Below are 25,166 nucleotides of genomic sequence, written 5' to 3'. Positions count from 1 at the left end.
GGACAGCCTAAAAAACTCCCTGAGTACATCCCTAATAGCAGGAACCTAAAGAAAACAAGTGCCTAAGAAGACGCCAGTGTCAAGATAAAGTAACCTCCTTGGAACAACCAGGAGCTGAAGGGTGGATGAAGTAACTCTATGACCATGTATGGACACAAGAAACCTAAAGTTCACTAAGGGACAGTGTGAGAAAGGCTGTGGGGACCCCTAAGGAGGGGAGAAGACCCTCACTCTATTTTTACTACGCATGCTCAGACTATGTAAATGAATTCTAAGAACCCATTAGCATAAGACTGCCTTTTCTAAGAAATCTGATGCATATGTATGCTTTTTGTGTATATTAGTCAGAGTGTTTTGCTAGTAAGTGTGGCACTTGTGGTGGAGCAATCCCCAGTGCTGCCCAGTGCTTCGAATAAAGAATACCTGCTTAACAGTTATACTCAATTCTGACTGTTGAGTGAAGCTCTTTGTTTCAGTACAATACTGTTTTTCCCTCAGGCTCACTGGAGAGGCAGCTGGGACATTGCTTCTCTGGCAGAACTTTATGTCTTCTGCTTTCTCAGGTGACTGATGCCTGGGCCTTCTCAGTGCTGGCTAGCAGATTTGCCCCGCACTGGCTACAAGAGATGCTAGAAAGCCAGGGGTTTAGTTCTGGCTAGTTCTGATGCCAGCTTTTCTCTGGTGAGCAGATACTTGGGTGAGACTTTTGCTCGAACAGTCTAACAGGGGATCTGTAACATGGCAGAGCTGTTACCCTTTTAAGCTGCCATTTACAAATTCAGACAACTAAGTGTTTTCTTCTAATCCCATAACACAGTGCCACTGCCTGGTATGGATGGGGTGATAAGAATACTATTTCACTAAAGTGACCTCATACATGTGTCCACAGCTTGGTCTGATGACAGTTACACACTGTAAAATAATCCCTCACCTCACTGGCAAATCTCTCTTCTGTCCGCAATGAAGTCCCCTTTGTAATTCCATTTTTTGCCATGTCTACAACAACATAGTTCTTGCAACTGTATAGAAATTGTAAATAACTTGCCTATTATTTTTCCTCGTCACCTTTCTCCTTGTCTCTCCTTCAGTTACGAATGCCTTGGAGAGGAGATCATCCTTGCTCAGTGCCTGAAAACTCCTTAGCTCTTAAGGGGGAGCTACAGTAAATAAAAAAATGATGTTAGATTCTGTTTTCAATACAGAAAAAAAAGAGCCATGTCATAACCTGATTTGGTGTGATTATACTGTAAATAGGCCATAAACAGTCAAAGGGAAAATAACCCACAATATTCACGTCATTGAGAGACTGTGTAGTGGTAATCACTGTTCTTCCCTGCTGTTCAAAATATTTTCCAAGTGTCCCCGAAACTGCATTGGCAGCAGAATGTGGCCAAATTCAAGGGCTTTAATGCTACTGCTAAGTAGAAATTATTTTTCTCCTAGAAATTTTCAGTGAAATGGTCTCTATTTTGAAAAAAAAATCATAGCTATTCACTGTAAAAGCACTAGAAATAGGCAGAGGCCATCAAAAATATTTCTGACAAGTCAGTCCCATGTTTTAAAAAATTTGGTCCAATTAAGGACAAAGTAGAAATGTTGAATTTCAAAACCAGGCATTTTCTATCTGAAGACACCAAAGAATTTTTTCAGTGTTGGTTGCTGAAGTTAATAGGAAACATAACCTCCACTTTATACATGGGGAAACAGGAACAGAAAAATTTCTTTGCCTTCAGTTCATGTTTTCCCTTTTCCCCAAGAATTGTTACACCTTCCGTGCCACACAGAGAACCAGCATTTTAAATGGGTGTTTTAGCTTACCTTTAAGACCACAAACCTTCTTCACAAACAGCATGGCCACCTCTGCCTGTTGCAATGTTATGAAGAGCTCTGCTGGAGAACCGTTTCCAACCTTGATGCAGGGAGATGCTGCGCTTTTCCTGCCATTTGCGGAGAGAGTCTTTTTCATCTGATATCCATGCTCAACACTTCCAAATATTTTCCCTTTATGACCTTTTATTTCTCAGCATCCTTTTGGGCTTAGTGATAGCTAAGGATATAGTTATTTACTGTTACTCCATTAGTATCCTGAGGTCTTAACTAGCACCAGGACCCCATTGCAAGACGTACTGCATGCAGCACAATTCAAGATGTTCTCACCCCAAAAGACTTACAAATGAAATGAACAAAACAGACCCAGGCTGGGAGAAAGAGACTGCATCTGTCAGTGTATTTGAGACCCAGAAACCGAGCCCAGCGTTGTACAGGAATACTGCAGCAGAGGAAGCCTGTGGAAAATTTCAAAAGATCAGGCTAAATTCATCTTGCTAACAAAGTCATTCTCCCTGAGCAATCACTCAGCTCTGTGTGGCACAATTAAATACTCACTGGCCTCCAGAGAGCACAAGCATGACTCTCTAAACTGGTGATTAAGGCGTTCGCCTGAGAAGGGCAGACATATGTTTCAGGCCTTTTTCCAGAGAATGTGTGATGTGAAAGTGTTAAGCGTTCATCAGTGCAGGCTCTTCCCCTCCCAAGTCATGGCTCCTGACTGCTAACCTGCCAAGTTGTGCCCTTTCTTTTTGGCCCAAAGAATACTTAAATAATCAATTCAAAGGGAAATAGTTGATGTGGGACTCTTTCACTCCAGAATAACCGACAGCACAAGGAAAGAGCGTGACGCTTCCTCGGGCATGGATTGAGGTTCTCTCAGTGAGTTAAAGCACTGTCTTCTGAGATGGCCTGAACACTGAGCTACTGAGTTGAAAAAAGCCACTCTGTTCTTTTTGTCACCTGCTGCTTATGGACTATGAGTTGTCTGTGGATAAGGCTGGTATAAGAACCAAAAGTAACTTCAGGGCTGTGAGCACAGGCTGGAAAGAAGTGTTTCGTTGCCGTTTTATGTTTATCCATTATAATCCAGTATAATTGCAGGCTGCTGCCAAAAGTGGGGGTCCCATCTCCCTTAGCTTGCCTTCCCCAGCCTCCAGGAAGCACACTGACATCACATTTCTTATGTCAGATCTAGCAATGATGTGGGCATGGGGCTTGTCAGATCAACTTATTGATTTGACAGAAAATGTATCTTTTTTTAGAGGTGAGGGCATGGTGTTAATGACTACCCTGTGGCCACTCAAATCACTGTCTCCAAGATGAGAGTCAGCAAGGCTCTACCTCAGTGGGAATCCTCAAATATACCAGGGTAAAATGCTACCTTAAGACTGGAGCACACCCAGTCTTTGGCATTTCTTATTTTCTGAAGAGGTTTCCTATTCATTGTGGTGGTGTTACGGCACTGACTGTATATAGAAGCCAGGTACCTAAGAGGACTGCAGGATCGGTAGGCAGGCGAGTCCCTAAAAGCTAGATATGCTGCACTGAATTCTACAGTGCCTAGATCATTTTTTGGATCTGGGTCACACTGTGATGGTGCAGGTGGTTTCAAATATAAATGCAGGCCATCACATGGATGCAGCACACATTCCTGGCAAAACTGGCAGCTTTACCTATGTTTTTCTGTTTGAAAAATGATTCATAAACAATCAGATTGGTTCTGGCTCTGTGTGGCAGATTGCACTCGAGCATGCGGCAGCCTTCTAGCTGAAAGCTAGGCTAAATCACCCACTGAAAGTACAAGCCTTCTTTAGCATTTAACACTTCCTTAGCATTTAACAGCAAAACTCAGCAAAGCACCAGCTTTTATTTTTGCTTTGTCCTATACTCGCTCTCCCAAGGCTCAAAAGATTGCAAACGCCTCTGCAGTATCAAAGCTTCAAATCCGATGTAGACTGGGTATTATTCCCTTCAGCTGAGAGCATGGCAGTCACGGATATGGGATGAATGCTCCCCATCTAGATAATTTAAAACCTGTGTTTAGTATTAATTCTGTCACTTTTTAACCTGACTTTTAGTTTGGGAAGTAGTTGGCTAACAATGCAAGGCAATGCAATGCCCTATGCTTCTGCTGGACTTGCACAAGATAAGAGATCATCTTGTAAGATCAGGGTGCTTGCTGGAATAGGAGTGCCATCATGATTTTAGGTGAGATTAGTCAACCGGCAGAAGAACCTGCTCTGGGGGAAATGTCTTGCCAAGATTTATGCAGGTAGTGATAGGATTAGAAAGATGTTGCATGTGGCACATTACAGTGGACACACGAAGAGTCTTCCCATTCCCTTATTCTATTGCATGGACTGAGTTACACGTTCTAAAAACCATGTTCCTTGCACGAAAGAGCGGAATAAAATATTGTTTGGCTTAAATCTATTCCTGCTTGTGAATGTAAATTAAATCTGTTCTCGTTCAAATTTCTTTTGTTCCACTGCTTTTCTCTTTGTGGAAATTTTCCTTGGTGACACCTCTGTTGTCACTCTGGCCCTGACAGGTGAAAATCATAAACCTTCTAACATCACAAGCTCTAGGAACACGACCTTGGTATCTTCCTATCATGGCTGGGGGCAATGTGGAGTTACAGAGCGCCAACCAGAGCGCACTGGTACATTGGCTTTTCCTGCCTTCTTCTGCGCAGTTATTTTGGGGAAAGTTATGAATCTAGGCCAGAGAAACTATATTCATAACATCCACTATTTAAGCCTCTCACTCAGGTTCCTTCCTTGCCACAGGAACTGACATACTGTCAAAGTTGACAGCACTACACCAGTTATTGCACCAGAAGACCTGGCCTTTTCTTTCCTCCCATCTTCTGAGCTCGGCTGCTCCCATTATATGAACCCTGGCTCACTCCTGTCCTTAATAAAATCTCCATGCTCCATATGCTCCCTCAGCCTCCGTTTGATTAGCGCTCCCAGAGTCTTCCTCGCTGCTGACGTCGAGTGCATGCACAGCTCTGTAATTTCCCGGCAGCCCTTTTTCAAACAGTGGCTTTTAATCAGGCGCTCTGTTTTACCAGCACTTCCTTCTTGCACAGAGGGTCTTTGAAGCGAGGCTGCCGATGGTGGTGGAGTTCCTTCTCCACTGCCCTTTTTTTGTTGTTTCCATACAGGATTCTAGGACAGAATTTTGTAGCTTTTCAGATGCTCTGATTTTTTTAATTTTTTTTTTTTTTCCTGTGTTGATCCTAATTTCCTTCAGGATTTCTTCTTCCTCTCCTGGGAAATTTGTCTCTATTTCTGGCATCTGTCCTTCCTAACCCTTCCCACTTTTTTTTCCTTCCAAAGACAGGGGAAAAGAATCCATTTAATATTTTTCTGTAGTAACGTCTATCTCATCTGTCAATAAATTACCCTTTGCCATCTCTGGGAGACCCCTTTGTCTCCCTTCACTGACCTTATTCTGTACCTTGCCTGTTTTTTTTTAAGGGAGGATGCAATATCCCTGGGCTGTCATTCCATGAAGAACAGCTGTCATTCCTCCCATAGTGTATGCGTATGTGTTTGAGGAGGGAGGGGAAAGGGAGGGGGGAATTAGGGGAAGACAGGGAGCTGCCACTGGGAAATATGATGGTCCTATTCACAGCGGTGAATGTTTCTTCATTCATGATATTCAGCTGCAATTCTGTCTTTTTCTTCCAGTGGTTTTAGACATTCATTTTCTGATTAACAGAAATTTAACACTTATATATCTGAAATAGAACTGCAAGAATATTTATTAAAGTAAACACATTTTTTAAAGTCATTATGTATGCATTTTATACATTTCTAATTTCTTCACAGTCTGCAACTGTGAATGCTATCTCACTGTCAGAGCTGCAGTCTGATACTGCAGAGTAGGATTCAGGAAGCATATCTGTGGTTAAAAAAAATACGACTTTTCTATATATTTTCAGTGTTACAAACGGAAATGCTCACTGAGAGGATTAAAGAGCATGCTATAGTCCTGCATGCAACTAGCTAGCTGCGCAGACCTGCACGAGGAACAGACAGACCCATGAATCCACCAATTCCTGCCCTGTCCTTACTCCTCCTTGCGCTGTCTGAAGCACTGCAGACTCCCAGGAAGTCATTACGGAGCATTCCCTGTGTATCTTGTGGTCCAAGGGCTGCTTTGTGGGGGTCACATGTAGCACAGGTACAAGTTACCTTCTTCGTGCCCCTGCTCCCCGCCCCCCCCCCCCCCCCAACCTAACCATAAATTAGTAGTTTGGAAAAGCAAATTCTGGCTTTGATCAAATGTTACCAATATCTTTAAAGAAGTAAAAGAACTGAAAGAAATCAACTGAAGATGCCCTCACCTCTGTAGCGTCTGGTCATTACACCTCATAATGCATTTATTCTCACAATATAGATGTGAAATAAGGAAATGCAGTTGTTATCTATGATGCAGGTGTGCATTAGAGACACACCAAAGTGACCTGAAGGTACAAGATATAGCACATGGTGGGACCTTCATTCTCCAAGTATCTGAGTCAAAAACCTGGTGGAACACACCATGACTCTCGTTTCATCCACTCTTGGGGTTTCCTTTGTTTGGAAACCGGTGACAGGCACCATGTGCGTGTCACAGGCCAAACCCAGGCAGAGCCAAACCCAGGGCAGCCCTCTGGACCTGTGAGGTGTTTCAAGGCCCCAGATTAGCCAACACCAGAGAGAGACTTGCTCATGCCAAATCAAAAAGGATGTCTAGGTGTGACGTACATTATCAGACTTGTCACTTCCTTGTCCTGTGCCAGTAGGACATCAGCAGAACATCTTTTCTGTTGAAAGCATTATACTAATTATTTTACAACTGCTTTGACTGATGTTCGCTCTGGCCCTTTCTCTCTGATCCGATGGCTCTGACTCACAGTCTCTGTGGGATTTAGCTGCTCTAACTGAAAAGGTAACCCACCTCCTCAGTCAGAGGTAATAAATTCTTTAGCCACCACAGCAAAATACATTGATATGATCTTGAATTTAGGCACTCATTTCTGCAGTCCTCTGTTTAGGATATCAGAGCAAACTGGTATCAGTGGAAATCAAATTTACATTAGTGCATGTCTATGAGCTGAAACAGTTAGCATGGACACACCATTCATTTGGCCACCTCTTCTTTGGGTTAACTACTTCCAGCACCTTAGTAACACAGGCAGCTGAAAACAGTAATATCTCGAACTTCTCCAGGGTGAATCACTGGGACTTGGGAACCAGAGCCCTTACTTGCCTGCGATGTAAGATCATGGTGCTGGAAAGAGTCTCGTGCCTTCAGCCACTAAGGCTCTGTCTGCATACGGAGATAGGGTTTTCAAATGTGTCCTCCAACTGGTAATACCAACCCTGCTCTAGCACCAGGAATAATGCTGTCAGTCTGCTGAAGAATGGCTCGTGGCTACTGACATCTTCAGGACTATCCCATGTTAATTATTCAGGTCTGTTGTAAAAAGACACCTGTGGCAACTGGTAGAGTATCTGCACAAACATTACCAGCCTTGAGGCTGAGAAACTGTTAAATAGCCTTAGTAATAGAATATTAAAACCTTGATGATGGGTGAGCGTGGGTGGAATAATTGTCTGCTCAGAAAGAGGTGCCTTTTTCTCATTCTATTCCTGTAGTTGAATCCTTATCTCCTGGATAAATAAAAACAAACCTCACCAGTTATTATTGTTCTTGTTCACCTTTTGACTCTTGATTAGATTTACCGCAGATACATCCCTCTGGCAATGAAAGTGGAATCAACACATTTCTGATGCACTCCAGTGGAATTCTCACCCCCTGCTCCACCTCAGATCCTCCTCGTTTTCTGAATGCCTGTTAATTACCCATCCTTCTAGCTCCTGTCTGAGATACACCTTTCTGAGTGATGACTGGTTCTGATCAACAGATTGTTCTGTATCAATTCCAATCTTTATCTTACTTCTAATCCTCAGCACTTGGAGCCAAACCTGATACCTTTCTGAAGAGAGAAACTCATGGTGATAGCTGCCTCACTCGGCCTGCTTCTCCGTTCTATATTTTTCAGTGTTTTCCCAGATGAGGCCCCAGGATTATTGCAAACCAGTCCCAGGAAGAAATGCTGCTCAATTAGGCGAAAAGAAACTCGAAGGAAAAAAGGAGTAGAGCCAGCAAATTGCTTGAGATAACAATCTCCCCCCACCCGTGTGTCTCTGTAACTAAGAGGATTAGCTGAACTTTCTGTGTCACACCAAAACTGACAATAAGCAACAGTGACTTCCCCCCGCTGGCACTTGTACCTTCACATGTTTCATTTTCTTGCCCATACTACTGCCTTGCCCCTTGCTGATTGTATGACAAACTTGGGGATGAACATGATGGCTCTTTCCTTTCCTTTAAGATTTATGACTCAAAGCCAAACAAAACCCAACTCGAGTTATTACATGCTCTGTTTCCTCCTAACAACAACTCACTTTTAACAGTATAAGCTAACCAAGGAAACATGGAAATGTGGTCTGCTTGATCTCACCTGATCTATCTGCTGTTTGCCAGAGACGCAAACAGCAGCCTCAGGTCTGCTACCACGGGAGTAGGTGTAAAGACGTCCCTGGGGAGCAGGACCAAATCCGCCGAATATATAAAGCAGAAGTCCCATCAAAATTCAAAGTGACTGAGGCTTCATGTAGATACAGCACTGTCAGCAAAGAACTGGATGTTTATTTCAGGTAAACATTTATCCTTGTGTGGCAGGGGGACTACCCAGGGTACTTTTGGAGTAAAGGGAAATGAACTTTGGTGAAGGACTAATCACTAATTATGGAATCGGCACCATGTTCCTCTGACAACAGTGTACACATGGTGAAAAGAATGTGGCTTGTGGTTGAAGATGATCAAACATCAAACAACTCCAGTTCCTCCAGCAAACCAATTCATTTTTGCTGAGCTGCGCGGAACATCACTATAAATCAGGTGAGTGACTCCTTTCCATGAGCCTGCCACAGAACGTGTATGAAGAGAGGAAGTTTGTTCTAAAAGACAAGACAAAGGAGGAGCATTCTCCCATCGAAACATGCTCCCTCCCCTTCTCCACCCTGAGTTTCCACAAAGACCACAGCAGAAGGTGGTGGAAATATGAATGTCTCTGATACCTGAAGGGCAGCATGCAGGCACACCAACCAAGCAAGCAGCTGTGCCACAGCAAGAAGGGAAGCCGAAAGCAAGAGCTGGCAGGAGAAGCAGTAGTATTTTCACAGTGATGTAAAGTAGATACCAATGCTAAAAAAGGAATGTTGTGATAAAACAAACTGGGATGTGGGACTCAGGTGATCGCTACCAGGGTTGGGTTCGCTACCAGGGAAAATGTTGACAGAGCAAAGTTTTCCAGAAATACTGGGGTTGGGTCATAAAATGCATGGGATTTGCCCGTTTCTGTAAAGTGTTTTACTGAACTAGGCATCTGTGTTGCGTACCCTCTCATTGCTACACAACTCCCTGAACCTAAATTAAATCACTGTGGCATTTCTGCCATGTTAAACGGTGCGAGCAGGTACTCTTAGGCCACATAAATTCAGTGAAGTAGTGGTTTGGGGGTCCCTGTACAGCTTTATTTGAGATCAAAGGGTATGGTGTTGTGGGGGAAAAATACCTCCAGACAGATTTAGACTTTTACTCCAAAAATCTGTTCAGACTGAGGCATTGTAAAAAATGCCCAGTGTATTGCCATGGGGTAAGACTGCCTTGTCACTCTATAGCAACCCCTGTCTCGCCTATACGGAGCAGCAGTCTTAGTTCAAAGGGATCTAGGACCATTCTCTTTCCCCATTTACATGAAATGGGACTAGAGTGGAGTGTGGCAGCCTTTTAACAGTGCCCCACAGCACTGCAAGAGTTCTGCCTAGAGAGTGAAGGACACCGTGTCCAATTGAAATTACAGAGGAATTTGGGGTAGGCAGAATGTAATTACACAATTGGAATTTAAACTGTGAAATTAAAAGGAAATATTCAAGGATGAAGGGGCAGAGAGAATCCCTAATCTCCAGCCAGGCTAGGCTGTGTGCCAGAAAAGTCCCTTTCTGAAGAGGGAATAAGCAAAGAGTCTGTCCTGGAAGAAAGGGAGGTAGAGAATAAAGACAATGTTTTCAAAAGCACCCTAACTCCAGCTGTGTGTTTGTTTCATAGGCTATGACTATTCTACAGAAAACCTTGCGGTTGCTAAAAGGCGTCAGATGTGTCCCTCTTGGCCCCCTCTTCACTGAGGTCAAAACCAATTTGGTTCCTCATGTAAGCAGCACCAGAGCATTCCCAAGGTCTACAGCAGAAAGCGTGCTGTACGACTGGGTGAAAAAAGGAGTTCAGCCCTCTTTTTCATATAGGTACAGAACAGAGTTTGTCCTTCTATATGGGGTCTGTCAGAATGCAGGCACTCTTGCTGTAGTATCTGAGCTTTCCCAAGGCTTAGTTAATAATCCTCATAACAAAATATTATGTATTTTTAAGGGTTCTCTTGTAGTAAGGGGAGGCAGAGAAAACCACTGAAAACAGATCTGTGGCAGCTTTGAGTGGCAACTTGAATCAGACACTTGCAAATCCCACTCCTCAAGAGATCTGAATCAAGTTGTAGGACCCCATTGTTGTCCCTCTTGGGGTAGAGAGACAGGTAAAGTTGGGGCCAGCCTTGTGGATCTGCGGGATAGGAATGACAACAAGCTAAACAGGGTCTTTCAATCAAGACACAATAGAGAGAATCAGGGGCTCCTCTTCACAGGCTGCCCAGCCACACGTGCAACTGAAGACAAGTTACTCAATTTCTCTGCCTTAGCTTACCATTGCTGAAAAAGCACAGTGATAATTTCCTGAATCTTCTAAATTGGTGATTTTTAAGATGTAATTGATTAAAATTGGAAGGTGCTCAGATGCTGCATTGATGACAACCATTGAAATGCATACAAAAAATTGAGCTAGAAAAAGTAAGTGCAGCCAAAGCAGCAGAGAGTGAGAAATAGATTTGAAAAACCCACCTGAAAAGATAAGTGTCCTCTTAGTGATTACCTCTCCCTTTCCTGAAGATGTGTCAAGGTTCTGAATTACAAGAGTTTTTTTAAATATGAAAATGAAAAGTATGTTTCTTTTCATCTGTGCTCCACGTCTTATCTCCAAAAAAGCAGTTAGCTGCACCTGGGAGGGGCAGGGCATTACGAGATGGTACAACTTTCCTGCTACAATTTCATTAGCTGGGAGATTCAGAGGATCAGCGACAACTCTCAGAAAGAAGAGATTTGGGGTCATCCTTTCTCTGATCCAGAGATAACAGAAGAGAGACAGAAACAGAGCTAGAAAGCAATCTGGTAAAAGGCAGCCAGAGGAGTGTGTAGGGGAAGGGAGCAGAGCATAATACTGGAAAGAGACTGTTCTGGTGGATCCCAAGCCTCAGGGGTGAGGGTGGACTGTCTCCTCCACGCTCGGGAACAGGAGGGTGGGGAGAAACACAGGAGAGAAAGGAAAAACAGCTTCGTGGTTTAAAGTACTGAACTGCACACCCTCAGAGCACCTAGGCCCAGGTCTGAGTCCCCCTAACATCTGCTGTGATGCTGGAGGAACTATGCATGGTCTTTATATTGCTTTTCTTCACTTCTCAATCAAGGAGCTACTAATCCTATTTTTGCCTTGTTCTTTGCCTGCTACCTCTCTAAATTGCAAGCTTTTTGAGACATGGACTGTCTTTTGCTGTTCATATCGATAGCATGTTCAGAAAATGAGACTGTAACCTCTGTAACTATTACAGAGACTGTAACACAGAGACTGCCAGTCTCGCTGGCAGGGTGTGGATTATGCACAAAAAATGGTAAACAGACAGAGACATAAGGATAAGTTTAATTAAAGGTGAGACAATCTGAGCGGTCTGGAAGTGAAAGGAATAGAGAGATTTGGGGGAGGTATGCACAAAAGCATAAGGGGCAAAGAACAACTGTTTTGAGGCAGAAGCCTCCATTGCAGTATCTGGAGGGCCAAAGGGAAAGCTGAAGCAAACAGGACTCCAGAAACAGGGTCTTCTTGAGGAGAGAAATCTGGTGTGAAGAGAACACGATAGAAGGGACAGTGCGAGAAAAGCAGCACCTGGGACTCACGTCTGAGGGGCACAGTGGAATTGGAGCAGAGCAGATAAGTTTGCTCTTAATTTCTCTATACACTAGAGCTGTGTGTAGAAAAGGGTAATTTCCTTCCCAATGTGTTTTTTGCTTAAATACTGCGATTTCTGTTTCTTTTGCCCCTTGCCTTCCCACCTGGTGTTTCTTTTGTCTCCTGCCTCCCCACCTTGAAAAAAAAAATTGTTTCTGAAACACTGTTGAATTAATTCTAGCAGGAGATAGAAATTTCAGAAGGTAATATAGCAATCATAGAAAATTTGGGGTTACAGGTACAAGTAGAGCAGGCCAAGGAGGGCTAGGAATTAGGAGGTATCTGGATCAAAATCAAAGCAATGGACACAGATATACTGCAGAGCTTTAAAAGATTCTGAAATACTATTTCTTCCCTTTACGGGTGTGTTGATTTTGAACACTGTATTGCGTTTCACTGCCAGAAAATATTTTTAAAGCAAAATCGCTGCAAGAGGCGATTCTAGAAGGCTGACAAGTCCAGTCAGAGAACAGAAACATGGAGTCCCTCAAGGCGCTCGCTGTTTTGGGCTCTGTTTCAGCAGAGGATGTAAGCCCTTTCTTAACAACTGGTGTGAGCCCAGCCTCGCTGATTGCAGCCGAACAATTCAGTTTCCCACTTAAGTCTTTTTGTGGAATGAATCTAGAGTGCTCAGCTTCTCCTAGGACTAAGCTTCGTATCATCTTTGTGTCCAATAATCTCAAATTTCAAGTGTTGCCAGCAAGTTGCTCATGAGTAAGACACCAGTCAGGCACTATGTGGCAAGTATCATCAAATAATAAGTTTGCAGAAATCGCAAGCTGTTTGCAGACAACTCGTAACTGAAATAGAGGTAAAATTTACCTGATAAATTATTCATCACTAATGATTTGGCCAGCTTTCCTGGATATATAGCCACAGGGATGTATGACACCTTGGGGAAGGCATCAGATAGAGACGCATTCAAAGTAAACTAGAGAAGAGGATGCAGACACAGGTCCAGAGCAATCTTTAAAGACAGAGGAGAGCAGCTATGTGGCCAAACAGAATGAAGTTCTCTTTATAGCTGGTCAATTACAAAAACACAGAGCAGGTTAGGAACTATCAGAAAAAAAAAAAAAAACCAAAAACAAAAACAAACAACTAGTAAGGATTTGTTTTCAGGCAGCTTTTCTTGGGTAGCTGTGGGTCCCAGCTAACTGTGCAGAAGCTGAGCAAGAGCAAAGGCTAAATCAGGTGTGGTTAATGGGAGCAAATTCTCCCCAGTGAGAAGCTGCTGCTATCAGGGAGGAGGTTACTAGGAAGTAGCATGCAGGACTGAGAGGAGTCTATGGATGAGATGGGAAGATACGGGAGAGAATATTCAGCGTAGGCAGGATTAGAGCTGTGCAGAGTCTTAATCTCAGCAGCCCTTTCTCTACACCTTTATCTGTCATGGTGCAGCCACTGTGTGCTGCAGTGCTGGTATAACCTGGCCATAAAACTGGATTAACTGGCCCGCGAGGATCATGGCTGAACAGAAGAGGAGCACGACAACATGCCTTTGTTTACACGTTCACTTCTGTGAGTGAAGCACAGATCTTTGTGCGACAAAGTGCTTAATTACTACTATGGAATATCATCAAACGAATGTGCAAGAGTAGAATTAGTGTTAAGAGAAGATTTTTGCTCTTTCATAGTGCAGTCCATTTCTACTAATGTTTTCTGCAGTATCAAGAGGTTATTTTTTATTATGGAAAAAAAATACCATTACCAGAGGAACTTATTTTTAAATAAAAATATCAAAATTACCTTTCTGATTCAGCCCTTGGAGAGAAACCTTGCTGTCTCCCTCCTTCAGCCTTCCTTTTCGGCTCTTCCCTACCAATGAAAAAAATCTAGCGACTGCCTCCAACACGACTCGTAATTTCTTCAGCAACAGCATGCAAGAACGGATCCTTGCCAGCTTCTCTTATCCCACAAGGTTTTGAGCCCCAGAAGAAAATCTGTCTTGGACTCTGACCCACTGAAATTAATGACTCTTGGAAAACGTTAAGACTGAGTCCTTAACGAATGCCATTCTATACCACTTTCTGTTTCTTCTTTTTATGGATGTACATTACAAAGCTCAGGGATAACGTGTAACTATGCAATATTAAGAATGTAAGCAAGTTTTATTTTTACTCTGCCAAATCTGTTGAGAATCAGCAAAGTTTTGCCACTCTGCCTGTTTAGCCGATTGCTTGTCCTGATTTGGAAGTTCTGAATCTAAAGCTAATTTTGTTGGTCCCTCTAGTCTCTGTTTACTCCCTTTTAATGAGGGAGGCGTGAAGCCCAACTCCCTCTTCCCCTCAGGTTAGTCAAATTTGATGTGGAAAGTGGGAGAGGATAAAATATTTGTTTGGGAAAGACACCCCAGGAGCCTTGTAGTGCCCAGAACGAGGGAGCATGTTACAGTGGGTTTCTTAACAGAGAATCACTTGCTTGCAATTGCTCTTTTCTGAAGGAAAACCTGACCACCACTCACGCGCCCTCCTCCACGGACAACCGCAGGTTCTGTTATTTCCTCTGTATGCAATTCCTTTTTATTCATAGGGGATTAATTTTGCTGTGAGCTTGGGGAGTACCTGTCGTGCCGACGCAGTTACGACAGGTATTTTCACACCACCGCTCGCGCACACAGCTCTTCTCGAAACGCCCTTTCAGCCTAACGGCTGTACGCCAAGGTGTTGTCATCTAGTTGCCTCTCTCTTACTACCACCATTAACTATTTGCGCTAGCCCCGTCGCTCCGGCGGCTGAGCGGTTAACGAGGGCTGTACGAGCCACGGCTGGAAATACCCGCTCCGGCTGGCAGCGGCTCCTCCCCGCCGCCGTTAACCCGTAGCGGCCTTCGCTCCGCCGAGCAGCCCCCGCCGCCGCAGGGGGCACCCCCCGCCCCACCCCGTGAGGCGGGAGGGGGGGTGGGTCAGGCCGCCCCGTCCCCCCCGCCTTGCGCCGCAGCTCCGGGGGCGCCGCCCGCCCCGCTGCCGCCGGGGGAGCCCCAGTGCGCAAGCGCCCGCGCCCCCCCCCCCCCCCCCCCCCCCGAGCAGAGCGGCGCGGGCCCGCGGGGGGGTCAGCTGAGAGGCTGCAGCGCGCGGCCCGGCGGTTCACACGTTAACGAGCCCTCGGCCAGAGGTGCCGGGAAGGCGCCTGCGCGGGGCCGCGCGAAACCCGCCGGCGGGAGGGGGCGGGCAGCGAGTCCCGTGGCTCGGCGCATGCGCGGCCTCGCACCTCTCGCCGGCCGGGAAAGGAGGGCGGGGGAGGAGGAGAGAGGCGCGGGGAGCCTGCGCAGGCGCGGAGCGGGGCCGCGGCGCGGTGGGTTGGCGGCTGCGCAGTGGGGCGGCGGGGGGAGGGGGCGCGCGGCGGGGGGAGGGGAGGAGGAGGAGGAGGAGGAGGAGGAGGGGAGGAGGGAGGGGGGGGGCCGGGAGCGAGGGAGGGTTTATCGGGCGGCCGATTTTGGTTAAAATATTCAAAATGGCGGACGGAGGAGCAGCGAGTCAAGATGAGAGTTCGGCGGCGGCGGTGGCGGCAGCGGCAGGTAATCATTACTGCATTTTACATATTCATATTCATACTCGCACACGCGGCCCCCCCGCCGCCCGCCCGCCCCGCTTAGCATAATTTATTAGTACTCAGGATTATTATAATTAACGGCACAGGAGGGAGCGGGGAGGGGGGGGGAGAAGGAAAGCAGCCTCCCCGTGCGGGGAGACACACACACACACACACGCTCCCTCCCTCCCTCCCTCACACGGAGCCGCACTCGCACCCGCCCGCACGCCGGGGCACCGGCGCCGGGGCAGGCAGCGGGGCGATGGGGGGCGGCGGCGCGGGCAGCGGCGGCGGCGCAACGGCGAGGCGGTGGGGTCGGGGTGGGGAGGCGGCGGCGGCGGGGGGGTGGGGGGGAGCCGGGAGGGGGGGAGGCATCCCCGCACCCAAAAGCGGTCGGAGGTGGCTCGCCGCCACCCCGCCGGGCCCCCCCCCGGCCCGCACGCCCACAATAAAAGCCGCTTTACATATTCATGGCTGGGGGGTGGGGGGTGGCGGGGGGATGCTGCTGGAGCGGTCCCGGCGGGGGCCGCGGGAGGGGGCACGGCCCGCCGGGGCTGGGGGGACGCGGGCGGCCCCCCGAGGGGGGCAGGGTCCCCCCGCCGGCACGGTGGCGGCAGGGCGGAGGGGGACGGGGGTGCTGGCCCCTCGGTGGGGCTGGGTGAGGGTGAAAGGCTTGGTTCCCTCATCCCTCATTCCCCCCAGCCCTCCCCCACACCCCCCCCCCCGGCCAGGGTTATTCCCCCAGAGCCTGGGGCCTGCAGGCATAGGGTAGATGGGTGCGGATGGCCTCGGGGAGGGGTAGGAGCAGAGCGTGGTTTGGCTTTTTATTTAAATCCCCCCCCCCGCCCCAAAGGGCAGTTTCAGTGTGGGGTGGCTCGAGGGGGTGTGCGGGCAGAGTTTCTCCGTGCCCCTCTCCGACGGGGGAGGCCGCGTGTTTGCACCCCCGAAGGCTGGATTTGCCCCGGCGGTGTTTGCCCTCCTCCTCCATTGCCCTCCCGCCTCCGCAGCCCCGAGGGCTTGGGGGGAGCCGGGTGCTGCAAGCCCCCTGGGTGGCGAGCCCCGGGCCCGCGGCCCCTCGCCCTGGGTGCCGGCGCAGGGGCGGGTGGTGGTGCCGGCAGCCCCGGTGGGCTGGCACTGGGGGTGCGGGTCCCGTCCCTCTCCCTCGCTCTCTCTCTCTCCCTCTCCTTCTCATTTGAATAATGTCTAATTCGGGGAGGTTTATATTATTGAAATGGCCGCCTGGCTTTCCCCGCCTCTCATGTTTAGTAATTCAGACCTTTAATAACAGCCACTCAGAGCCCAACGCCGTGTTTATATTTTACATTCGCCCCATGTGCTTTTGTGGTTCAATATGATTCTTCTTTCTCGCTCTCTCGCTTTTTTTAAATTTTCTTGGCAACCCACAGGGCCCCGAGATCAAACCCAGGCTGTGTGAGGAGAGGAGGGGGGAGAGCTAGGCCCTGGCTCCTCTGGCAGGCGCCTAGGCCTCACTCTGCTGCTTGATTTATTTACTAATAACCAAAATGACCCCCCCATCTCCACTCCACCCCTGCCAGCAAAAACAAAACCCTCCTGGGGCTTGAGCAGCATCAGATCTGCTCATAGATTCTCAAACACTCATGTCTTTTAAATAAGGAGCTTATTTTTAATTTATAGCAACTCAGGACTGTAAAGCTGTTTCTTTCATATCTGCTTTTCAGAGGCTTGGGCATTTTTGGTCCCTTTGTCCTTGATTCTTTTCCTTAAAGGAGAGTTGCTTCTAATTTACGTTTTCTGGCACTGAGAGAGCTATAGAAGACACACTCAAAATCTGAACAGCTTTCCTCCTCCCTCTGAACACAAACAGAATTGAATACATTGAAGATAATCTTATTCACCTTCCTTTTGCTTAATGTGGATGCAGTTTAACAGTGCAGTGTGTCAGATGCTTTTGTCGCTGCTTGTATCTGACTGTTCTGGGTTGTTTTTTTTTTTTCTTTCATTTAGATTTGGCTTTCAAGACGGAAGATACTACTAGGCAGTACAGGGTCTAGAAAGGAAGATAAGTTCTCTGTGATTGTGTCATAAGGACACCAAGTTAAAATTGAAATTAATCCTCTTAAATTGTCTGGAGTAATTCAGTTTTAAACCAGATATTAGTCGTCTTAGAAAACAAATGGACTACTTTATTAGGAAGAGGCAGTAATTAAAAAAAAAAATATTTATGCAGGGATGGGTTTCAGATAAAACTGTAGGTTTTCATTAGTGACCATTGTTTTCACCCTGTGGAGAAAAAGGACCTAACAGCAGGGTACTTCAAAGTAGCAGTGCCAGATTAGCATGTAAACATCTTTGAAACATGACTGGGAAGAGAGGTCACATACAAATGCAGACAGCATATTTTGTAGTTTGGTTCTAAATTTAATTTGTCACAAAATACTACGCTGCAGCTAATGAAAAGCATTTTGATTTAAAAAATAACGACTCAGATTATTTATCCTTTTTCTTCACCCTTGGTGAAGACAGGCCTTGAATACTAGAAGAAAAAAAAAATCTGTAGAAGCAGTAATGAGACTGTTCAGGTGACTGACTGTTTCACAGACCAACAGCACAAGGCTGGCTGGACAAAAAGCAGTAATATGATTTCATGCCTTAAATAGCATATGTTTTTGCACTCGCTTCACAAGATGTGGTCAAGCCGATGATGTCATTGGCCAGAGGACAAGGTGCAGTTAATTTGATTTATTGACCTGGGGTGAGGTGTAGCACTGAAACCTTCTCATAGGGAAACCATTTATCTGAGGACAATTTCCTTTATAGCAGCAATTTAACCACTGCTGAGACTGTAGATATTTTATCCAGCATGATAAAAATGTACATTGCATCTTGCAAACAAAATTTCTTTGTCACTGACGTTTTAGTAATTTTTGTAGAATGGAATACTGGACAGTGGCCTTGTGTAGTCTTATGATCGAGCTGGGGTTTATAACTCTTGAATTCAGGTATTTACATGCCAAAATACAGATGTATTTCTCTCAAACATATATTTGTGTGCCTGTGTTGTAGATTAAAGTTTTACCGGAACATGATGCGGATAGAAATGTGTATTCACTGGTGAAGCCTGTAGGAAACATGTTAGTGGGAAGCCCCTTTTCCCAAACCCTGGCATCATCTTCACTTGTCGGAAGGTGCTGAGACTAGTGCGTGGGTATTGCTCCTCAGTCTTGAGTAAGGACTTTTATGTTAGTTTAACACTGGTAGGTGTCAGATTTTAAGCTGCTTCTTGGACCTTCTCTATCAGTGGTGGGTGGGAGAGTAAAAGAAACTTTTTTTCTTCCTTATGGACTACCTGGCTGTGGTGAGAGTCGGGGGTTGTGCTGCTGTTGCAGTGCTTCCTAATTTTTACCAGGGGAACATGTTCTCCTATTTTGGCTGTCCTTTCAGCTTTTATTAGGGACAGAAGGAAGAAGGCTTGTCCTCCTCATGAAATAGTACCACTGCCTGAGTTATCAGTTATCAAGGTGGCTCTGCCTCCTTATTCTTTTCTTTTCTTTTTTCTTTTCTTTTTTCAAAACTGACCAGTCTAACAGCTGGTTGGAAAATAGGCTAAGCTATGGCAGTAACCATGCTGCTGCATGTGGAGCAGAATTGGGAAGGTGTGTGTCAGTATGGTGATTTCACAGGTAGAGGAGCTAGAGCTTACTCCTCGCTTCCTAGAAGGAAGAGGGAAGTCTGAGCTTCCCACTCTGTCATTTTAAGAGGAAAAAAATCTCAGGTTTGCTGTCACTAACAGTTTCTCAAAGATTAGCCTGCAGTAATAACTCAAGCAAGTAAGTGTTAATACTGACTTGCTGATGCTGAACGTGGATAGCTTCTGAATGCTTGTCTTAGCAGGTAATGGCGATGATGGCTGGAGTTGCCTCACTTGACAGAATCAGTGAGGTAGCCTTCAGCTCAGTCTGTCCCTTAAACCTAGGAAGCACCAACATAATCTGTGTTAGGAGTCTCTTATGCGGTGTGAAGGAGTGTTGTTCCTGCTTCTGCTCGCTCGTTATAAGAATGAGATTTTGAACACCGTTGTCAAATAATAGCTGTCAAATTTCAAGTGGTAAATCCCACATTGAGTAGCACATTTTTGCTGTTTATGTTCAGATGTGTGAGGATGCAGAGAATTTTGGGGTAAATGTTTTGTCTGTGCTGTCCAGAATGTTTTTGACTGATCTGTCATCCAGCTCCTTTCTGTTAAATGGTGTTTGTCTCCTCCGTAGACATGTTGGTTTTCTCTCCTGGTTCTCTGGCAAATTTGCGGAAGTTTTTCGTAGGATGCAATAAGTTTTCATTTGCTTTCTGCAAATTTTGGCTCCTGTGGAGTTCAAGACTTCAGAACAGATTACAGCATCTTTAATGTGCAAATCTAGCCAGTTAATTTTCTTACCTTTTTTCCAGCATTATTTTCTATTCTCCTTGAACTGTTGTTGCCCTTAGGACAATAATCTTGATACTGATATTTTATACAGCTGACAATTAAGCAGCCTCTGCTACTTGCACTTACAGCTTTATTATTTCTGTCTTGAGAGAATCAGTGACAGTCCTGGCAAATGATTGTCTTTTATGACATATGTGTTTTCAGTCTGTGTGACAAAGCTGTTGTCAAAAGAAGGTGTTGAACAAAATTAAGTATGACTTGTGTCCCAAATGTGATATGCTTGGTTTGCGTGCTTAAGCTAGTATGTGAATGAAAGACTATCTCATGTTGCTGGATAGACTTACAGTGCTGGCTGTTTACTACTGCAGAGATTTGCTTCTGTGTTAACAAATTTTCCCATCACTTTTCCTAATGTGCTACATTGTTACACAGGGCAAGTTAAGCGTGGGATTTGTTGGACTGAGCGTGGGAGATAAATTTAAGGAAAGATCCTGGTCTTGGTTAGTGTATATTAAGTAATTGCTTGTATTTCACTTGAAACTTTGACAACTGCTAATCTGAGAAAAAACATATACATAGATGTATTTTCCTTCCTATAGTTCTTTGCGTTAAATTTCTTGAATTGTGTGAGTAGGCCCTCATGCTCCTGCTTGTGCACTTATTTTTCTCTGTAGAAAAGGAAATAATTACTTAAAATCTCAGTATTATTCCTTTTCCTAGTTTCTTATTTCACAACTAGCTAGGAAATACCCACATTTGTGAACATAGCTGTATTATAAATTATGAGCTCTACAGTGTATTACAAAGTATTTTGCAAAAGGAGTTTTTTAATAGACTGCTACTGGCTAATTGAATTAGTTTAGGGTTAATAAACAACACAGTTGAGTGATGAAGTGTTGGTTTGGTATAGAGGATTTACTGGGTTCCAACCCCGAGTTTGTCACCCATTTTGCTTGCTTTGCTGTTCTGGGCTAAATCTGTGTAATGGTAATTATAGAGCACATTTTCACAGGGGGTGTTGCTGGGGGAATAATTAGCCAGTGTTTTGTAGTATTTCTGAAGGTAAGAGTACTGTGCTGCTTCTGCTCTTACATGTAATCATCCAAGCCTGTGCCAGGGTAAACTTTGCTTAGGATGTTTCAGTGCTGGTCCTGTTCGTGTACTCTCATCGGTGATGAAGGCCTCCTGTTGTAAAGGCACAGATTACTGTCAGTTCTAACTACAGTGTGATGCCGATCTGCTGTAGGGTATGCGGTTCAATGACAGTTTAAATCAGCCGGAGTCTGTCCTCATCTCCCTGTGTGTTCCTGCCCCTTTCTCTGCACTGGTGCAGATGCTTGCCTGATTCCTTTGCTGAGCTAGCTCAGGGAATTAAATTGGGAGAAAACAAGCTTTGCCAAAAATAATGAATAGTTTGTTTGTTGGTTTAGCTCTCTGAACTGGCTTACAATGAGATTAGGCAAGTAGCAGTACCAATCAAGGAGGGGAACAAGAAGCACACATGTTGACCCAAGTCTTCTCATAATTTCATTCTCTCTGATGGCTTTCCTGTTGGCATAAATGGGGAATCATGCTCTCAGCCATGTGATCCTACCACTTAATTGGCACCTGTCCTAGCACTTAACTGGTTTCCAGGGTGCTCTAGCTTAATTTGCTAACCTGGTGGAAAACTAGCCCCAGATCATTTTAGCTCTCTGGTTTGTGAGTTGAAGTTGGCTCAACGAAGGCCTTCAAGTGCAAGAGAGAGGGTAGAACCAAGTGAGTGAAAGTGGAAGAAGGGGCAAGAAAGAAGAGAAATGAAGTTTCCTGTTTTCAAAAGCAGCAGCAAGCATTCTGGTTAGCTTAGTTGTATTGTATGGCCTTGTGTTTAGATTGACATAAACCACTGTGAAACCACAGCTGATTGAGTTGATGAACCCAAGTGGATCTAAAATGGTACTGGCCCAAGAGAGGTGATAGGAATGTATAGCCAGTGGCACTATGCTGGACCTCCTATTCTAGCAGCAGGCTGTACATAAATCACTGAAGCCAGTGATGAAACTGCACCTGTGTAAAAGAGTAGCTTAGAAACCAATAGATGCTGAAAATTTGGCGTGGTTTGTGCTGTCCTAGGTATGATTGCAGTAATGATAGCCACGACAGAAACTCTTAAATAAAAATTGTGGATGAGACCTTTAAGTGGCTCCCATTATTTTAGTGCTGCTTACAGTGAGACACTTCTCTAAAAGGGGCTGTGTCTTAAAAGGGCATATTGGCAAAAGTACTTGGGAAATTACAGACACTGTTATTTCTCCTAAATTTTGGACTGATATCCCTGTAAGGTAACCTTTAAAAAAAAACAAACAAACAAAACAAAACAAAAAACCAAACCCACAAAAACCCCAAGCATAACTGCTTCAGCCGTTTAACAGGATCACTCTGAGACAGACTTAGCTTTTCTATAAATCGTGATATTGTGACAAGGAACCTTTTGCTCATCATTACTTTTATTTTTTTCTTCCCAGAAATAACATTTGGCTCTATAGGGATGAAGTAGCATATATAACATGTTTGTCACTGTATGACAGGGCATGAAGTTTTGGAAAAGGAAGATATGAACAGCTAAGTTACTAAAATAGTAAATACAGTTGAGGACTTAAAAATAAATGTAGAAAAACCTGTTGAATCAGGCTGGAGATACAGCTTGCTTCTTTTTTCCCCTCCTTTTCTTTAAGGGCTGGTAGGAAGTCACCATCCTTTTTGCAGTGAGCTCCTTTGCTATTTGTTCTCTTTGTCCTTTCGATGATTCAGTTTTATTTGAAAAATACCATGTGACTTAGTAATTTGTGCCTGACCATACCAGTGTGAAGTTGTAGCTTTATACTACTTGGATATAGCTGGGGGGGAGGAGTATACAGTGAATACAGGTAGAAATGACTCAGACATTTGATGAATCACTTATTTCAATATTATTAGTTAATACAGTCTACTGAAGGAGAAATGAGATTCAAATTTCTTCTGGGAATCCTGTTGCAAAGATGCCTTTCTAATTATTCATAGTTTTGTTTCTTACCTGCTGATCTTTAGTAGGTTATCGCCTTCATTTGCATTTTCACATGCAGGTTTAAATAGATATTTGAATTTGCTTATTTCTAGGGCTGCAGACATATGGATATGCCACAAAATGCTACCTCCCCTCCCTACCAGCTTCTCTGGAAGTGTTTCCCACCCAATCCTCCAATGCATGTACACACACCTGTGTGCACACATGCTTTGGAAAAAGTACCAGAAAGCTTGGGCTGGGGACAGTTTCTTCTAGCTCTGGTTGTAGTAGTAGAAGACATTACTGCTTCTGACTGTTGGAGTTTCTTGTTCCCCTGCATCTGTTGGTGGGTCTGCCCATCCAGGTACCGTCTAATCCATTTCAGTTAAAATTAGCTGGGTTAGTAAAGACTGTGATCTAAGCTGCCTAAAGTAGCCCAGATAATTCTGATTGAAATCTATGAGTGAGGGATCATCTGAGTTGCTTTGTCATCATACCTGAGGGTATGGTTCATGTTACACTTAATCCAATTTAAGGGTGGGCTGCTGCCAAAAAGAAGTGGGAACTTAAGCAGGAAGAGTATTGGGCCGTCACTTTCTGGACTATTGTCTGTTTTGACAGAGCCTATGTAAAACTGTCCTAGCTTTTGGCAGAAATGGGTTGGGATTGTGTGGAGAAACTGGAGGTAGGAGGGCGAAGGGAGCAGTAACTTTCCACTTGTAACGTTTGTTTCTGAATGAGGGTGTCTGTTCTCAGTGTTAGAAAGACGTGGTCCTTTTTGGGTTTTATTGAACTTTCCAGTGGTACTTTTCTGTTATTGAATTTATGTCGATCTGCACTACACAGTGTAAATTGTTATGAATATTTCCAGTATCTCAAGAGAACCTTGCCATTTACAAGTAATTTCCCTTAAATGGACTTTATCATAAGATTACCTTTACTTGCTGTTCCATTTCAGTCAGAATATAGTTACTTTAGACAGTTTATGGCTACAAAGCTAGCTAAACTTGGGAACTTAGGAGTGTCTTTCAGAACAGTTGAGAACTTGACACTTAGGCATATTTTAGTCTAAGGTCTATGAGCTTCTGACTTAAGATCAGTCAGTCTCACACAGCAAGTTGTTTGAATCGCATCACTGCTAACCTTTACCCAACTATTATTTTACTGCCAGCAAAGCTTCTCTTTGGTTAGGATGGGTGTGCCAAAGTAAGGAAGTTGCCATCAGCTGCCTATTCAGCTTTGCCAACCACTACCCTAGAAAAACATGTTGAAGTAGCAGCAGTGGTAGGGCAGACTTTTAGTCAGAGTTCTCAAATGAGAACACATCAGGTGGGAAAGCGTAAACTAGAAACCTGATCGTTTTCCAAAGTTGCTTTTACTCAGTTTTGCAGAAGAAGGATCTTCTAAAGTTGCAGAAGTTTTTCATGTATCTGGTTTTAAACTAGCCTTTGCTGCTTACCCTTTTTATTTTTTTCAGCACGTTAGGTTGTACAAAGAAGGGCTAAGCAGTCTGTTGCATGTTCTTCACCTCTGGCTGAGGCAAGTGCTGAGCTGCAAATTCTTGAACATTTGGGAATGTAATCAGAGGAACTATCCCTGTGCTTGCCCTGCTTTTACACTCTTTCCTAGGTGTCTGCTGTTGGAGGAGGGTCAGATAGATCTTTGGTCAGAGCCGGTATGGTGATTTTAGTATTCTCTTTTGAACAAAAAGAAAACACCTTCTCACTTATTTCTCAGTCCATCTGAAGATTTCCACGTGGTTCTTTTCCTATCCTGAAGTGCTCAGGAGCACCATAAGAGTTCAAGGAAAGGTGATGTTCCTTGTCTGCTCTGCACATTTCCAGCTATGGGAAACAACTGGAGGGTTGCTCCAAAGGCTGTCCTACTAATTTCTAGTTCCCTACCAGGGAACTAGAGAACTGGAAGCTCTTTTGCCCTCTTACTTTGGGAAGATTAGGGGCAAGATAAGAGACTGGGTGTTAAAAATACAGCCTCTGTTACTACTTCATGGAAAAGATCTGCAACTGAGTGGATTCTCAACTCCTTAAGGACCCACTGAGGGTCTTGGGTGTGTTTGATAATTATCCTGCAGACAGGGACTGCAGATATCTTTATAATTTTTGAGCTAGTTTTATTTCAAGACTATTCCTTTTCTCATTACAGTGGGAGACTGACATTGTAAAGAATATCTCCTCTCAGTTCTCAGAGA

General features: G+C 44.8%; 1 protein-coding gene across 15 annotated transcripts in view; it reads left to right on the top strand.

The window, feature by feature from the left end:
• The first annotated feature begins 15,409 nt into the window (after positions 1 to 15,409).
• POU2F1 (POU class 2 homeobox 1) overlaps positions 15,410 to 25,166 on the top strand; it is a 120,206-nt gene continuing 110,449 nt past the window's right edge. For all 15 annotated transcript variants that reach the window (XR_012621664.1, XR_012621663.1, XM_074812745.1 and 12 more), the window contains exon 1: positions 15,410 to 15,516. Coding sequence is in view for 13 of the 15 variants with exons in the window: in XM_074812745.1 (XP_074668846.1) it covers positions 15,453 to 15,516 (64 nt within the window). In the remaining 2 variants the exon portion in view is untranslated. The remainder of the gene's footprint in view (positions 15,517 to 25,166) is intronic.

This window comes from Strix aluco, chromosome 2 (genome assembly GCF_031877795.1).
Source record: "Strix aluco isolate bStrAlu1 chromosome 2, bStrAlu1.hap1, whole genome shotgun sequence".
NCBI lineage: Eukaryota > Metazoa > Chordata > Aves > Strigiformes > Strigidae > Strix > Strix aluco.
Note: the sequence above shows the minus strand (reverse complement) of the source record. Positions and strands in the feature narration are given on the sequence as shown.